Below are 16,254 nucleotides of genomic sequence, written 5' to 3'. Positions count from 1 at the left end.
ATTCAAAGAGCTGAATAATTTGGCTCAAACTTCCCCCCCTGTTTTTAAGAAGAGGGCAACGAGAAGGGAAGATTTGGGCCTTGCTGGCTGAGGTTTCACTAATTTTTACAAGCAGCTGAAAATGGAGACTTTTAACAGAAAAAGTCGTCCAACCCTAAGAGGCAGCACTGCCTTCCAAAGGAGTCCCCACAAGCTGGCGGGGATACAGCCCCCAGTCCCCCCAGCGCCCGGTGGTCCACCTCCTACTGCACCCTCTATGCCGGCACCCCACGGAGCTACGCAGCAGCAGCGTTTCACAGAATACAGCATCTCAGAGGCAAAAATGAGGAAATGACCCCAAAAAGCCTTGTTCGAAACACCCCGGCTTCGTCACTCCCCAGGCACCCTGCTGCCTGCCACCTTTTTTGTGGGACGCCTCGCACCCTGCTTGCTGCGACACTGACCCATCAGAGATGAGCGTGCAGGGGAAAAAAAAAAAAAGAGTAATTCCAAGCAGAAAGCACCAAATCCTGCTGTATTCCCCCCAAACAAAATCCCCCAGGATAAAAAATAGCACGTTCAGCCTGCCTATATCCTCTCCGCAACATTTTGTTGGCATTTTAGCCTCCTGGACTCGTGCCCAAACCCCTCACAGAGAGCAAGGGGGTGACGGGTGTCACCGAAACGTTTTCCAAGTTGAGCTGTTGAAAGTTATCAGAATTTGGAGATTGTAAGAAAAATTTCCTGGTAGGAATGAAAAACTAATGTAAAAACATCCAGTTTGCTCTGAAAACTAAAACCTCTTTCTGGCAGCTATTTGAAAATAGCCTCCCAAATCCTCAGTGCCCATCCCTTGTCCAACGATCTGGACAAAAATTGGTCATTTCAGTACCCTTAAGATACAGGTGAAATACAAACTAATGCCTGGCCTTAAAAGATTTCTTTGCTGTTTCTCTCCCTCTCTCCCCCGTGCGAGCACACATCATTTCATTTTTAATTTCAAGCTTTGGATAAGCAGGCAGACAGCTAAAGCTTTTAAAGTGCATACAGTGAAACAACTGTCTATGTAAGCCCCGGAATTTTAAGAACCCTTTTCCCTCGATCAGACAGCTGAATATTTATACCAAGCTGGAGGACACCTATGCGAAACTCCGCAGTTCATCACAACAACACACCTGCTGAGGAAAATATTGCAAGACCTGGGTCGGTGTCTCTTCTCCAGCGCTGGTCCAATGAAAGCAGCTGCTGTTTTCGGCGGCGACTAAAAATGTGCAATAGTTGATGTTATCTGCGGGGAGCAGGTAACCTTTTGTGTTTTATATTCAGTCAGCAGTCACATGAATGACGAGGCACAGCCCAAAGCCCTTCTCAATGGTCTGGTTCGCAGTGCCAGCAGCAGAACATGTGGTAGGGAAAAATCCTTGCTCAGTATTTTTCCTCATTGTCATGAGTGGGAGAGGGAAACTGAGAGGTTGCACCATTTCAGTCACCCGGAGGGCTAGCCCGGTCTTCCCAAATTTAGGGGCAAATGAACATGTTGGATGATAAAAAGGGGCGGTTAATAAAAGATGCGGGGGAGGGTTCTGTAGTACAAGTCACTTTGAATGATAAGGAAAAAAACAAAAACATTCTTGTGATTAAGGCACATTAGCATCATTAAGACTTGGCTCCTGTTCCCAGCTGTGCCACAACCTTCTTGTGTGCGAAGTCACCTGCTCTCCTCACTGGGCTCCTCTCCTCCGATACGCAAAGCCTCATCTCCATCTCGGCAGAGAGCTGTGAGCTGCTGCCCACAGCACACCCGGGGAAGGGCTTTGGCAGGGGCGCCTCGGCCATTGCCACGCGTGCTGCAGGACGGTGACATCTTGCTTGGCTTTTAAGACTTTTATTTGGCATCTGCCCTTCTTTGGTCTGTGGGAGGCGAAGGCGGAAGATGCCGAGTGCCTTCTCCCACCCAGCCCCGCTCAGCAGAGGTAGGTGACGGCGGGTGTCCCCCGGTGGCTGGTCCGGCAAGCTGGGGACAAGGGCAGGCTTGCTGTGGGGACAGTGAGCCAGAGCCACCACCAGCGTTTTGGTGACAGGGCACCTCTCTGGGAGGCAGGTTGCTGCTGGTGGTCACTGCCCCCACCGCACTCTGCGAGGGCAGAAGCCACCTGTGAGGAATCAGCCCCAAAGCAGCGTGCAAGAGCAACGCATTTCTTTACTCATGCAAGACTTGAGTGGACATTTTAACTTGATGTCCAAATGATTCACGGGATGAGCCTTTTTCCCAGATAAGCAAATAGCCGAGACAGACCTCGTATTATCTCATCACATTCTGATTCAAATTTGGAGATTAAAAAATTACACTCCTATGCCAGAGACAAATTCAAACATTTCTAGCAAAAAAAAAAAAGCCAGTAATATTTCCAAGTGGAACTCCTGCCGAGGTCGCTGTGCTGCAGGCAAAGTGGTTGTGGGCGCCTTGAGGACCCTTCTCAGCCTTCCCCGGGCTCCCAGCCCGAGCTGGCGGCTCCGTCTCGTTTCAGCAAAACCCCTCTGTATTCAAAAGAAAAATTCCGGTTTAAGAGCATTTTAACCGCTTTCGTTTAAAAAGAAAAGCAACTGGTTCTCAGGTGCAGAAGAAGAAAAAAAGTCATCTCTCTTTCTGCAAAATATTTCACAAAGCATTTTTTCAAAAGGAATTTTGGTGGAGAAAACCACATTTCTCATTCAGGTCTTTGCTACTGGTGACTTGACTGACATCCCCACCAGGGGCTGTGGCACAGTAAAACTGAGTCAGGCAGAGGGACGAAGTGATTTAAAAATACAAAAAAAACCCATGTGCTGCTTTCCTGGCGAGCAGCTTGGATGCTGGATTGTTGGCGGCGCTGGGCAGGATGGCAGCTGAGAAAACGCTACAGACCACGTCTACTCCGATTTACTCAGGTGGCTGCAAATGCTCTGGGGATGCCCCCACCGCATTTTGCACCACCTCTTACTCCTATCCCACCAGCTTCTGGACTACCAGCACAAGTACCACATCTCCCACCCTCGGCACGCCATTTCAACGTCCCCCCCCATGCCTACCTCTCTAGAGGTCGGTCACTTTAGGAGGAGACACATCTCAAAGGCTTTGTGGACACTGGACGAGCGATGCAGCCGCGCACCTCGTTTGTTTCTAACACTGCTGGGTTGCAAAGCAGAAGTTCACAGTGAAGTTGGCCAAAGGCAGCCATGCACCCCTGTACCTCTGGCTGACGCCCCACTGCAGCATCTCGTTCTGGGGTGGCTTCCTCTCTCCTTTCCTGCTGCTTTGGTCACCTGTGTTGCAACTCCTGCCGCTTCTTTTTATAGTCCCTGGTTTTTATCAGAGTAGTGTAATTGGGAGAGCGTATCAAGTGCACCACATATATTAATGTGGTATTCAAATAATCGTATTTGTCTTCTGTTACCTACAGGCGTGTGCTCAGACCACAGCTCTGAGTTTGTTACTGTAGCTTTGCAAATATTTAGTAAATCCGTCACCCCCCTCTTTTTTTCCCAGCTCCCCAAATTACACTTGTGTCGCTTATTCCCCTTGAGGGTCCACCCCAGCTTTCATTACTCTAGAAACTCGACTTTCTGTGTGATTTGATCGTCCCAATCTCTTGAAGTCACTCTTCACCTAGACAGTCATCTTCTGCAGCTGTCCCCCCCTTGGAGACGACAACAGGCACGGTTAGAGTTAATGAAGACATTAAAAACCCCAGGCAGGCATAGGTGTAGCTACTCACCCCACCAATACCCCACTCCACAGTGTTGTCCCAAAGCGAAGCCAAGGCGTATCTTCTGGCTTCACCCTTTTGTAGGAAGGGCCTGGTCCCTCCCCGGTGCTCGAGATGGGAAGAACGGGAGGTCCCCGGGCAGTCAGTGCCGCCTGCTTTTATTTCTGCAGAGCTATTTTGCCAGCAAAGGATTACCTGAGTTTTCTCCAGCTTGGTCGGGAATAAATACGCTTCACCTATGACTATAGATTTTGGTCACGAGGGTGAAGAAATCCTTCAGGGCACAGCAGCTGCTCCTCCTGATACAGCCTTTCCTGTCACTGGGCTCTTGCTCAACCCTAATTGAAATCAGTGCAATTCTTTGATCAAAGAGGCGAGCGCCATTAATAAGCCAGGGATTAAACAAAAAGTCAAGAAGCCTTCCTAATTGAAGGAACCGGCAACCGCTCAGCTCCAGTTTGCCAGATCCGGCGCTCCATCATGGGACTCGAGTCAAAATACGCCGGCAGCACCTGTTTGGGCTCCTCGGGGCTGGGGCACGGGAAGCAGCTACAGCCTGCGCGCTGGAGGCTGCGGCGAGGTACACTCCCAGGGCATTTCGGTAACATTAAAAATACAAATCTCTTGGCAGACTTGGCTCATCCTGCTCATGTGGTGCCCATGAAACCAGCGTGACAAAGCCCAGCGAGTGATCTTACAGAAGGGGGAGGTGGCATTTATCTGTAAAGTTTCTACAGAAGCTTCTTTTACCTGTTCCTGCTCCCACGCTCGCAAAGACCTGTGTGCTCCAGATGTCTGCCCCAGGCCGCCCATGCATGGCATAGAGGATGAGGGGCACCGTCGGCCACATCTTCCCCATGTCTCCTGTGTGCCTCTTGGCCAGTGGTGACAAAATAACCTTTGACCATATCTTTCTAGCACAGCAACGACAAAAAAGGATCAGCCGGTGCCCCATGTCGTGCTGGCAATCACCCTGCTGCCATCGCGGTGGGGTGAGGGTGAGCAAAAGTACAAAACCTGATGGCACAGGAACCTCTGCACGGTGATAGCGATGGCAGAGGGAGCTTATTTGTGTTTATGCCTACTTATTTTCTGCTGCATCTCTGAAGGCCCATTAGCAATCAACCACAGCAGCCCTACAGCACGGTTCCTGAGCTGCAGTTATCACCCAGTTCATGACTTCACTAAGATCAGAGCCCTAAATTTGGCACATTCACGATCTACCTCAACAAAGCAATTGAAGGACGGTGGACACTCAAAGCAAGCCCCAGCATCCTTCACCACCTCGCACTCAAACAGGCACTGCAAAAAAAAAAAAAAAAAACCAATAAAACTTTCCTTTCCTACACATTTGTAGACGCAGTGGCCATTTGGGCATGCAGGCCCCTCTGGCTGCTCTGGGGGAGTTTGGTTCTGCAGGAAGTACGTGCAGGTGGTGTTTTAAAGACTAACGGCCAAGAACACCTGAGGCTTTCCTGTCACTGTGGATCTCCCCAGAACAGGCTGAGATCTTCAGAGGATGGACAAAGATACAGTTCTTGATCCCAAAAATTTGGGTTTATATTTAACAAAATGAGCAACATAATGACATGCGGTGGGGAGAGATGATGATCAGCTCCAGCCGATCAGAGTTCATTTAAGCGCAACCACAGCTGAGGCCTTAAAAATGTAATGTAAAAAGGAAGCTGCAGACCCACAGTAATAGGTATTAATGTTTCAGTTGTCGAGAACATCATGGGACAAATGAAGTTCCAGTTAAAGCAGCGGTAGGACCACAAATAGATATTTTGAGAACCTTTAAAAACACGGAGAAGAGACACTACAAGTAATTTAATCAATAAATCAATATAGCATAAGTTGCAAGTGAGACGGGAGAATAAACAATAAAAAGAAAGGATATTAAAACATTATTTAATCATAAAAGAAAGTTAAAATATTCAGTAGTTTATTAAGGTGAGAATCTTTTTAGCACAACAGAAAAAGCACCATCAGATATTTAAAGTAATAGAGTTTAAAAGGAAAAAAAGAGTTTTCAAGGAAAAAAAAAGGAACACTTTTAAAATATTCCATGTATTTCAGTAGTTTTTCACCCTTTCCTGATGAGATATTATAATTGTGTTATGGTTTCAAAGCAAAAGATGCTGAGCACCAGAAAAAGATCTTCCAATTTGTCTTGCTTACGTCAGTCCTCTCTAATCCATTCTGAAGAGCGTGTATTTAACCTGCAAATGGATAAGGTGGGACTCCTTTCACCCCTAACCCAGTTATCTATTAAAAAAGAGAAGAAGGGAAAAAAAAGACAAAAGATAAGTGCAATAATTCATCACTATCAGACATTTTCTTTTCTGTCATAAGCAGACGTACTTTAATGGAGAAAAGGACTATGTCCTCCAACTTGATATCCTACTATATTTTGTATACAGCAGCTCATCACAGCTAGGAACTTCAATCTGTGCTCTTTCTCTAAAGCTCAGCAATGGCAGGCCAGAGTCCATTCCCAAAAAGCCTCTTCTCACATACTACTGAGCCTTAATTCCACAGTTCACAGCGTAACCTTTGGTATGCAGCTATATTGAAGAGCGGGGCTTTAAAACAATCCCAAGGTGATGAAATTTAAGAGATAATTTAGTTATAACTAACTAGAAAGCAAATAAAAGCAGATGCTTCTGTCTGCCATTGATTAAGACACAGAAGTATTTACACATTCTTTCCACAATAAATAGAAAACTTGAACTGTGTTGGGAAGGGGAGCAGTAGAAAGAGCTGACGGCATAGAAAATTTGCAGTATCAGCATTGTTACAATTTTTAAACCCAAAAGTATTTTCAAACCTCTAAAGGCATTTAACTTTCTCGTCCTGCAACAAGAGCCAAAAATACGAACAATACCTTAGCATATATGACAGATATTTTAACAACCACTCTTTTCGTGCTTCCCACCACTCCAACTGTTCTGCTACCTAAATGCAGATGGGAAAAAAATGGCCCTCTAAAATGAAAGGAAAAAGAATTATTCACCTTGAAGACCCCACCAGCCTGCGGCTGCCGTGAAAGCCAATCTTTATCCATCCCATCACTGGCAGAAGTCACATACATTTCTGAATAATCCTTTCCTCCAAAACAGCAGGAAGTTGTCTTGTCAACAGGAAGTTTCACAGTCTGGAGTCTTCTTCCTGGAGAAAAACATGCACACTGTTTCCTGGTCGTCTACTTACAACAAGAATTTTAAACAAATTATGGCAAATAACCAGCACGGAGCCAGGCGTTTGACAAAAGCGGGTACCAGGGCAGGGGGAGGTCTCACACCGAGTTACCGCATACCGATGAGCGCTGTGACGGGGAGAAACCAGACTTCTGTAAGCCGCATTGTTGCGACGTATCACTTGACAAGTTTCAGTCTCAGTTATCACAAACAAATCCCACCCTCAATCCCAGCCTGTTGTCTAATTAAATGCTAACATCCACAGCACAGACATCTGTATCTGAGCTCATCATCTAGGCTGCCCATGCACTCAATGGAAATGGGATGTAATTCCTCCCTAAAATAGGTCACATGAACACGCCCTAGACCTGCTGACTTCCCTACTTTTAACTACAAAGGAAGCCTGGAGCGAGCAGACCTCGTGCACCTCTACTGAGGCGTACCTCGTGCTACACCTCTACTGCCTGCAGTTAAGGAAGATTAATTCCTGGAAGTTTTTCCTGAAATTTCAATAGCCTTTCAAATCAAGCTGGCATAAAATAGGGATCATGGGACACGTCTGAAGTTTACAAGAAACTTAGAGCTACCATAAATAATATTATGCATTTATTATACCAACAAATAGCTAGCATCTGAATGACAGTAGTGAACAGATTGCCTACAGCCTTAACCAGAAGACTGTTGAGACACCTTACAGCAGGTTTTTATAAAATTCCTCCTAATTCTGGGCAGTAAGTGCTTATTACCCACCCTGCCTATTTTATCTAGCAACAACCAAATCTCTCTTTCTGGAAATACGCTAAAGCACATGAATCTCCTTACAAAATATGTGATTCCCCGCACCGCTCAGTTGCATGTGTGAAGGGCTTGGTCCCCTTATAGTAACTAAGTGTTTAGCGATGTGGCGAAATCAGGAGAGTAACTACGATGTTGGGAACCCTACAAGGAAAAGAAGCAGACGAAACTCTCCACTTTTTAACATCTATGAGAAGTTTTTATTCAATTTTAGAGTGGGGCACCACTTCCTGGGAGGTGCTTATCAAAGCAAGCACCCATCTTCCCTCTTCACAGAATCACAGAATGGTCAGGGTTGGAAGGGACCTCTGGAGATCATCTAGTCCAACCCCCCTGCCAAAGCAGGGTCACCTACAGCAGGCTGCACAGGACACGCTCTAAGATATTTTCCCTCTCCCAACAAACTCCACCTTGGTCCCTTCAAGCACTGCAATGAACTGACAAAAGCACAGACCAAACGGCTTCACCTGTACCACAATACTAACCAGGGCATAGGCACAGGCAAAAGCAGAGCCACACTATTAAGCTGTTGCAGTCCTGGCATGATTTTCGCCCGCCTAGTTGGGTATGCTGCTCCCCAGAGACACTTTGGGCTTTGTTCTGGTGTGGGAAGACAGCCTGGCTGTGCAAAATAAGCTACGATATGCCAATATGGTGCAAGACTAAAGGATGTTTTGTGATCCGTTTTACTTGCTAGTATGGATGTGATCAGTACATCCAAAATAAAGGACTGAGAGGGAATTGCCTTTGTTTCACCAAAAACCCTCACATGAGGGCTGGATACTTTTAAACTGTCTTTTAATCCCAAAATAAATAAAAAAACAGCAAGTGAGCAGTGATGAAAGAGCCTCTTGTATGTAACAGCCAGGGAAGTTTCAGCACTCTGGGATTCCTGATGCTGTATAATAAGCTTATTTGGCACACACTTTGACCCACAATGGCCAAAGTAAAAATCAAAATGAGAAAGAAAAAAAAAAAGAATCAATGCAATGGCATTTAGATTGTCAGAGATTATTTGCATATCTGGTTGCCTGTTACTTCCCTGAGAAGAGCAGATTTTTCAAAATATCTAGAAAATTGAGAGAGAAGTCCTGTCTGTTGCCTGGGAGCGACAAGGACCAATGAGTCTCAAGACAACGTTCCTGCCAACTGGCTCTTGTAGCACTTTGTGGTTATCCAGTCAGCTGGCAGTGGAAGGATTACATGGCTACACGGTGGCTTATAAAATGCTCCAGAGGCCACCCTCGAAATTGGCTGACACCAAGTCAGGGAGAAAATGAGTGGGAAGGGCATTCAAAGGGAAAAAACATGCACCGTAGGAGGGCATAAGCTCCAGAGACAAGAGGAGACCCTGACAGTACTTGCAGAGTGGTGTCAGCAGATAACGGCCTGGAAGATACTGTTTACAAAGCTCTAAGATGAGCAACGTCTTCCTGGAGATGCAAGTAAATCTGCACCTGGATGCTTTGAAATCCACCTGAAGTGTTCACCTATGTTTGGTATCTGTAGAAGACAGAAACTTAGCAGATCTTTTAGATCCTGTACAATCAAAGGATATAAAATACATTCATTAAGAAGAACTGTAAAATATTTAGATCCTAATTAAATGGCACGATTGCATAAAACTAGCAGGTCCCTAAGTGACCGGAAGGTATGACAAGATTTGGCAATGCATAAGTTAGACATCCTTTTCAAGCCCTATGCACACCCAGTGGGATTAGTCATCACAAACCTTTCCCTGTAGCATATCCCGAATCTAAAGGCAGCAGCTGCCTTGGCTAAAGAAGCCTAGTCCTGAAAAGCTGTTTCATTCTGAACCTCAAAACCTTCATTTAAAAGAGATGCCAAATAAACAAGTTTCCTCGCCCATCTCCCTAAAAATGCAGTCCAAGCTTTGCTATCAGTGAAACCTGAAAATCCCCCTCACGTGCTTTAGATAAGCTCTTTATCACTGGATGTATCTGCAACTGGCTGACAGTCATTCATGCCACACTTAATAGCTACTGTGCATCAAAAGAGAGGCTTTCATAGAGTTATCTTCAAACCTGTCCGGGTCCTCTCCCTAAAGAGTTACAATTCACTCAGAATTCAAAAAATTGCAGATCTCAGATATTACTTTAAAACAATCGCGCAGAGAGGGCATATAAGCATGAAATATTCACAAAGAAGGTGGCTCTTTTTGACATGGACACTTCACCTGTGAAACTTCTTGCTACGGTTCGCTGTGGGTGCTGGGAGTTTTACATGGGCGAGGGGAGAAATCCACTGGCAGCTACCAATACACCAAAATTGCATCCAGTTCTGAAATACCCTGAGCTCAGCGTAGTTGGAGGCTGGAAATGCATTAGGGATACGTACTCTGCTTTCCCTTTTCTCACAGTCTCCCTATGCATCTGCTTATGGACAATATTCCCATTAGCTTTCCTCTAAGGAAGAAGGTGAAGGCCAGGGAGAAAAAAGGTAGCAACAGAGAACCAGAGAGGAAAAATGGTAGAGGCTACTGCTCCAGAAGGGTATTCAAAGGGCTGGCGGAGGTCACGAAGGAGTGCGCTGTCCACCAAAAGGGGAGGATGTGCGACCAAAACAGGTCCCAGAGCTGCTGGGATCTCCCAGCTGGAGCTTCCTCCTCCTAGGGTTGGCGTAGAGACTCTGCAGGACAGGAGGAAGCTCAACAGGTTGGCAAGATCTTGGATGGGTACATATCGAAAGGTGAGGTGAAAAGCACAGCTTGAGCTTCAAGTAAGAGGTTCCAACAGAGTCAGAAGAGAGGCTGCAACCTGACCCACATGGTGCACGTGTGCACCAGGGTCTGCTGCGCGCTGTGGAGGCGGCATGTGTCAAGGGACGCCTGCATCCCTGCATCTGCAGCCCCACAAAACCCCTAGATTTCTGTTAGGGCTGGACCTGGGTTCAAGAGACCCCAGATGCAAACCAGTGCAGCTGCTCCTATGCTGCATTATGCAAACCTGTGCAGTCTGGGATCTGTCAAAATCATGCCCCCATTCTCACCCACTGGGCCCTTGCAGAGCGTTTGGTTCAGTCTCTCTGAAATGCTTTACACGTGACTTTTACTCAGACTAAATCATGCCTGGCAGACCACCAAAGTCCAAATGAGAGCAGCAATGAATGACAGGCTCAGACAATGGGCACACCCAAGATGTTATATGGGAACGATAAAATGCTGTGGAATTCATTAAATATTTTTTATTATTTCAATTGCAAAATTTATCGTGTAAATAATTTTCAACAACAAAAAAAATGTTGCTGGCATCAGTGTCATGTGGGACTTGTATTAACCTCAGTGGGCTGCCCAAAACACTGTGCTGAAGAAACAAGACAAAAAAAATAGCTTAAGTCATCTCATGGTTTATTCATTTTCTTCCACATCATTTATTAATAAGGTAAACACTGATCTTAAGTTTGGAGGATGCAAGAGGATGCTAACTCAAACAATTCGCAAGTATGATGGTAATATCCTCACAACTTTACCTTTTCCAACACAACAAAAGCTGGGAACAAAGGAGACTTATTTACAAAGCTAACTTGTGAGTGCAGGGACATGTAATTGCTTTAAAAAAAAAAAAAAAAGGATGTTTTAAAAAGGAGCAGATATACCATTTCTGTGAGGGGCTAAAAAAACCCCTCTCATTCTTGGCTTTTGTTTCTTCTTTTTTTTTTTTTTGAACACAGAAAAGTCCACTCCACCCTTTGCAAGAACTTACCCGTCTCAGGGTCAAGACGAATCACTCTCCCACCGTCATAACAAGCTACCCAGAGTTTGCCTTCTGTATCAATGCACATCCCATCAGGAATGCTTTCCTCTTTTTCCAGTTTGTATATACTCCTACGGTTGCCTGCAGGGCAGAAAATACACAGCAAAACTAAGTGAGACAGTTGTTAAAATTTTTATCAGTCACAGCCCAGCAGAGTTATTATTCATCCTATTATTTTCAAAAGCTGGGCTGAAGCCCTGAGTTCTTTGGTATGAAAGAAATAGATCGTGCCTGCTGCCCTGTTTGTTTCCTGAGACAGTTATTTCTCAGTGTGAAAGCCTGTAGGATCAGTTTCTATCCATTAAAAGTATAATCCTTTTCTCTGGTGTTCTTTTCTAGTGCACCACTCATGCTCCCTTACTTACAATATTAAAGTAATAATTGAATAAATTAATGTTACAGATATATTCAGAAAATTAATTGTTCTAAAAGCATTTTGGCTCATTTCAAGTATGGGTCACTTCCAGTCAGAGAACTGGAGACTTTTCAAACAGATTGCTGGAACATGCCAATAATCACTGTTCCAACACAAAACTGACCTTCAGATATAAAAACTGAGAGTTTATATAAACATAGAGTTAGGAAAAGCATCAACTTCAAAGGGATACTGTCAACCTAAAAACAAACAACTCTATCTGAACGTTTATCCACTGTTATTACAGAAAACTAAAACCAACTTTCCAACATTGTTTATTTTATGCTCTGACAACTTCAATGTTTCTCATATGTAGCAATATTTTTAATGAGTTTCCTTTGTGCTCCTGGGGATTGTCAGACTGCCCACAGAAAGAGAGGGAGTGAGTGTGGGTGAGAGAGAGAGAACCACCCTATTTCCTAAAGAAAAATTCAATTGTAAGCCATAGCAGAGAGGCATTGGGACAAGATGCTACACCTAAAAAGACTTTAAATTTACAGTTTTAAAACTAAATATCAAATTGACTGGGTTCTTTTAAAGCAAAACACTGCAGTCCATGTACTCAAAAGCAAATTATTAGTCCAAGTCACCGGAATTTTTCTTTTGCCCAAGCTTGTAGAAGCCCTTAAGCGGTTGTTTTGTTTTGTTTTGTTTTAAATAAATGAAGGAAGAAGAGTTTTGAGTTACTGCTTTCCAATTGTTGCTTAGCTCTGTCTGCAAAATCTTCATCTAAGAGCTTATACTTTAGAAAACAAAACAGGATGAAAAAAAACCTAGAGAAGCTAGCAGCGGTTTTGTTACTTTGCCTATGCTGTCAGTAATAAGAAACACGCAGCCACAGAAATCTAGCCATACAAGAAACACTTAGCCCCTTTTACACAGGAAGATCAGATATGCATTGTGTTTAGTAACACTAGTCCAAATTACTACTCAAACTCTGCCATGCAATTTAAATACTTTATAACATTACCGACAGCCTCTGACTAGTTTGAGCTAGGAGCCTAGACAGGCACAGAAGGATGTTAATATGGCTTCTGTTGTTTTGTTCCAAGGAGGTTTCTGAAGAAGCGCTCCCAAAGCTCTGACCATCTCTGCATAATAACCAGAACGGAAACAAACATCACAATCTTTAGTCACAAACAATTACTTTAGAGTACCACAATTCATACCAATTTTTCCAGTTTGGAGTTCATAATCAAAGGCATCCACTGAGTAGGACAAACTGTCAATGTAAAAGAAGGTTTTGTGATCCAACGACCAGTCCAGCCCGTTAGAAATGTCCACCTGATCAAAGTGCTTCACCACTGAGAGGTCAGAGAAGAGTGTATACAGAGAGCCCTGGCGTCTTTCCAGCACGGCAGGTCGAATCTCCTCAGCCATCGTACCTGTGCAGAGCCAAAGAGGAAAAAGCAGGTTCAGAGTAAATGGGCTCTCCCCCCAGGTTTGGTGGCAGCCCCTCACAATGAATATGACCACACTGCCAAAGCAGATGGGAGCAGTGTGGGGCCTTCAGAAATTCAGGGAAGAAACCGAGTTAAAAGAGAAAGGTAGATTTCAAAAGTGCTTGTTTCTAGCAGAAGATGACAAAACACAGCCTTTGGGTTTGTTTTTTTTTTTGTTGAACTGTGACAGAAATGGCGCGCAGTGTGATTTCTGCTAAACATTTTATTCAGTCACTCAAATATTAAGGAAGGCCTGATCGGCATTTAACTTCCAATAAATCCTAATGTCATGTATAGCAGACAGACTGGAAAAAAAAATTCCTCCTCCCTCAGAACGAATCTTACTAAAGCCTTTTCAACCCCAAATCTCATAATTGTGACTTGAAGTTGGCAGCTGATACTAGTTCTTGAGAGGCTGGGTAAAAAAAGCAAGTTAAGGTAAGTCTGGGGACCCAACTACAGGGCAGATGCACAGAATAGCATTTTAAAAACCAGGAGGACAGGATCATGAGATAGCTGAGGCTGGAGGGCACTTCTGAAGATCAGCCGGGCCCACCCTCGCTCAAAGCAAGGTCAGCCACCACAGGTGGCCCAGGCCAGCATTGTGTCTTGAAGATCACAGATGGAGACTCCACAGCCTTTCTAGGCAACCTGTTCCACTGTTTGATCATCCTTAGTAAAAGAGTTTTCTTATGTTTAAACAGAATTTCCTGAATTTCAGTTTGTGCCCACTGCCTCTGGTCCTGGCAGTGGGCACCACTGAGCAGACCTGGGCTCTGTCTTCTTTGCTCCATCCCCCATCAGGTACTTATATACATGGACAAGATCCCCCTGAGCCTTCTCCAGGTTGAACAGTCACATAGGTTTTGGAAACACCATCTATAAATTCTGATTTATGAAGAAAAAACCCCACAATATCATAGATTTCTAGCTGGAAAAGTATTTTCTGTTGGCACTCTGCCAGCATTCAAAACAAGCACGCCAACAGGGAGGACACAAGGCCAGTGTTTTTAAAAAGGCTGGCTCTGAACAGTGGGCCTCTTTTTAAAAGAATAATCCTGATAAGATGGTCTCCAGGTGATACAAATAGACTTGTAAATGGGATTAAACTCGGCTTGAATACAACAATAAAGTCCCCACCATTTAACTACGAACTAACACTTGCTGCATCTACAATCGTTCGCTGCACGTTGTCACCAAAACCTAACGCAGCAGCAGAAGGAAGGAACCGCCTGCAGCATACCTGCAAAATACCGCCCTGCAGGATCCACTTTTCCATCATTGAATCGGTTGTTTGGCTTATCCTTGTCCACATGAGTAATCGTGGTTACCAGCTGCTCTTTCCATTTCAAAGCAGCAAACCTGGTTCCCAGGGTGATGACATAATCCCCAGATTTACGGAGAGCCACCGAGCTCACAGGAGCATCTAGAAACAGGGTGAAATGGAAAAGAGGTTATGTGCTATGTGGAGACATTTCTTTTCTGCCCACTTTAGACATAGGAGCAGTCACAGCGAACTCAGTAAGACCACAGGCAAGAGAAACAACCTATTTTTCTACCAACAAAACTGATGTTTAAATACATAGAAATATATTCTTTCATGCGAAGAGGGCATACTTAATGCATACAGAAAGCGGCTACGAAGCAAATCACCGGTTTGAGACATCAACTCAGGGAACTCGAGTATTACCAATGCTCCCAGGAGCAAAAATCATTACCAGCACCTGGTTCTGCTAGGTGCTTAAAAAAAAAAAAACAAAAACCAAACTAGCATAAAAAGGGAGACACATACAGGCATGTATACTTTTTACGACAGGTTACTGTGTGTGTTCCCCCCCCCAGGGGAAAAATTGATTGCCACAAGAGCTCTGGAGCAACTGTGTTTGTTTAGCCCAGCTCTTGGGTAAATCAGCTCTGCACGGCCGTTCAGTCGTAACTCCTGGAGACAGAAAGTATCTCTGCACTGGGACAGGTCACGCTGGGCAGGAGAGCCACCCCCCCTGCACCACACTCTGCTATGCAGTTCAGACATGCCTCCAGCAGCACCAAAAACACACCAAGGAGTGGCAGAGCTTTCCAAGAATTAAAGCAAAACAGAAAATTAGTAAATGCTCCATGGTTAGTTTACACTCATTTGAGTTATTATGCAGTAAAATCTCAATTGTTGGTTATTATAAAGGAATTAGTAAAGACACAGAGAAATGAGTGTGAAGATAACAATTCTGTAAAAGCCTACAATAAGACACAATATAAGGAATAATAACTTTAAACAGAGCAATAAAGCCTGGGACACTATGCATGGGACTAATTGCCAACTCTCTAATTTAAAAATAAAACGTTTCTTGTATTTATAGCTTTGCAGAGATATAATTAGGTAATAGTTTCACAAACACTTATAACCGCCACCAGCCACTACTGCTGCCAAGACGAGCTACTCCTTTCTGGCTGCTTGCACTTGGCTCAGGATGCTCCTTCCCTTTGCAGCCCCTTCAGTGGTACCACCACGCCAGAAATCCAAATGCTACTTCCCCCAACACCCGAGTTGCACGCCTGATTGCAAGCTCAACTTGAGCAACTCTTTCACCTAAAGCCCTGTGACCGTACTGGTGGTGGTATGGGCTCATCTATGCTGGGCGAGTGGACGTCACTTCTTCCAGTGCCAGCATGGAGAGGTTGAGGTGTGCGTGGCACCCACCAAAGGAAGTAATTTTGCTGCTCTCTTGATTGCTGGTAACCACGCCAATAAAAGCGCTTTTCTGCCTGGCAGCAGGGGCTTTGCCGACAGAGTGTGGGGCAGCAGGGGCTTTGCCGACAGAGTGTGGGAGGGCAATTCCCCACTCTCTCAGTGAAACAGCTGGGGCCATGGCCCACGGGAGCCCTTCCACCCGGGCAGCCCCCGGGCCT

General features: G+C 44.9%; 1 protein-coding gene across 2 annotated transcripts in view; it reads right to left on the bottom strand.

The window, feature by feature from the left end:
* Positions 1-5,942: 5,942 nt before the first annotated feature.
* Positions 5,943-16,254, bottom strand: part of LOC104283874 (regucalcin) — a 12,341-nt gene continuing 2,029 nt past the window's right edge. Inside the window, exons 2-6 of one of the 2 annotated variants that reach the window (XM_009882107.1) lie at positions 14,594-14,776; positions 13,078-13,293; positions 11,439-11,574; positions 6,742-6,892; positions 5,943-5,993 (exon numbers count right to left, since the gene is read on the bottom strand). In XM_009882107.1, the coding sequence (XP_009880409.1) occupies positions 5,943-5,993; positions 6,742-6,892; positions 11,439-11,574; positions 13,078-13,293; positions 14,594-14,776 (737 nt within the window). The remainder of the gene's footprint in view (positions 5,994-6,741; positions 6,893-11,438; positions 11,575-13,077; positions 13,294-14,593; positions 14,777-16,254) is intronic. The other variant, XM_009882109.1, reaches the window with a different exon arrangement.

This window comes from Charadrius vociferus, unplaced genomic scaffold, assembly GCF_000708025.1.
Source record: "Charadrius vociferus isolate BGI_N301 unplaced genomic scaffold, ASM70802v2 scaffold273, whole genome shotgun sequence".
Classification (NCBI taxonomy): Eukaryota; Metazoa; Chordata; class Aves; order Charadriiformes; family Charadriidae; genus Charadrius; species Charadrius vociferus.
The sequence above is the reverse complement of the archived record's forward strand: the minus strand, read 5'-3'. Positions and strand labels throughout refer to the sequence as shown.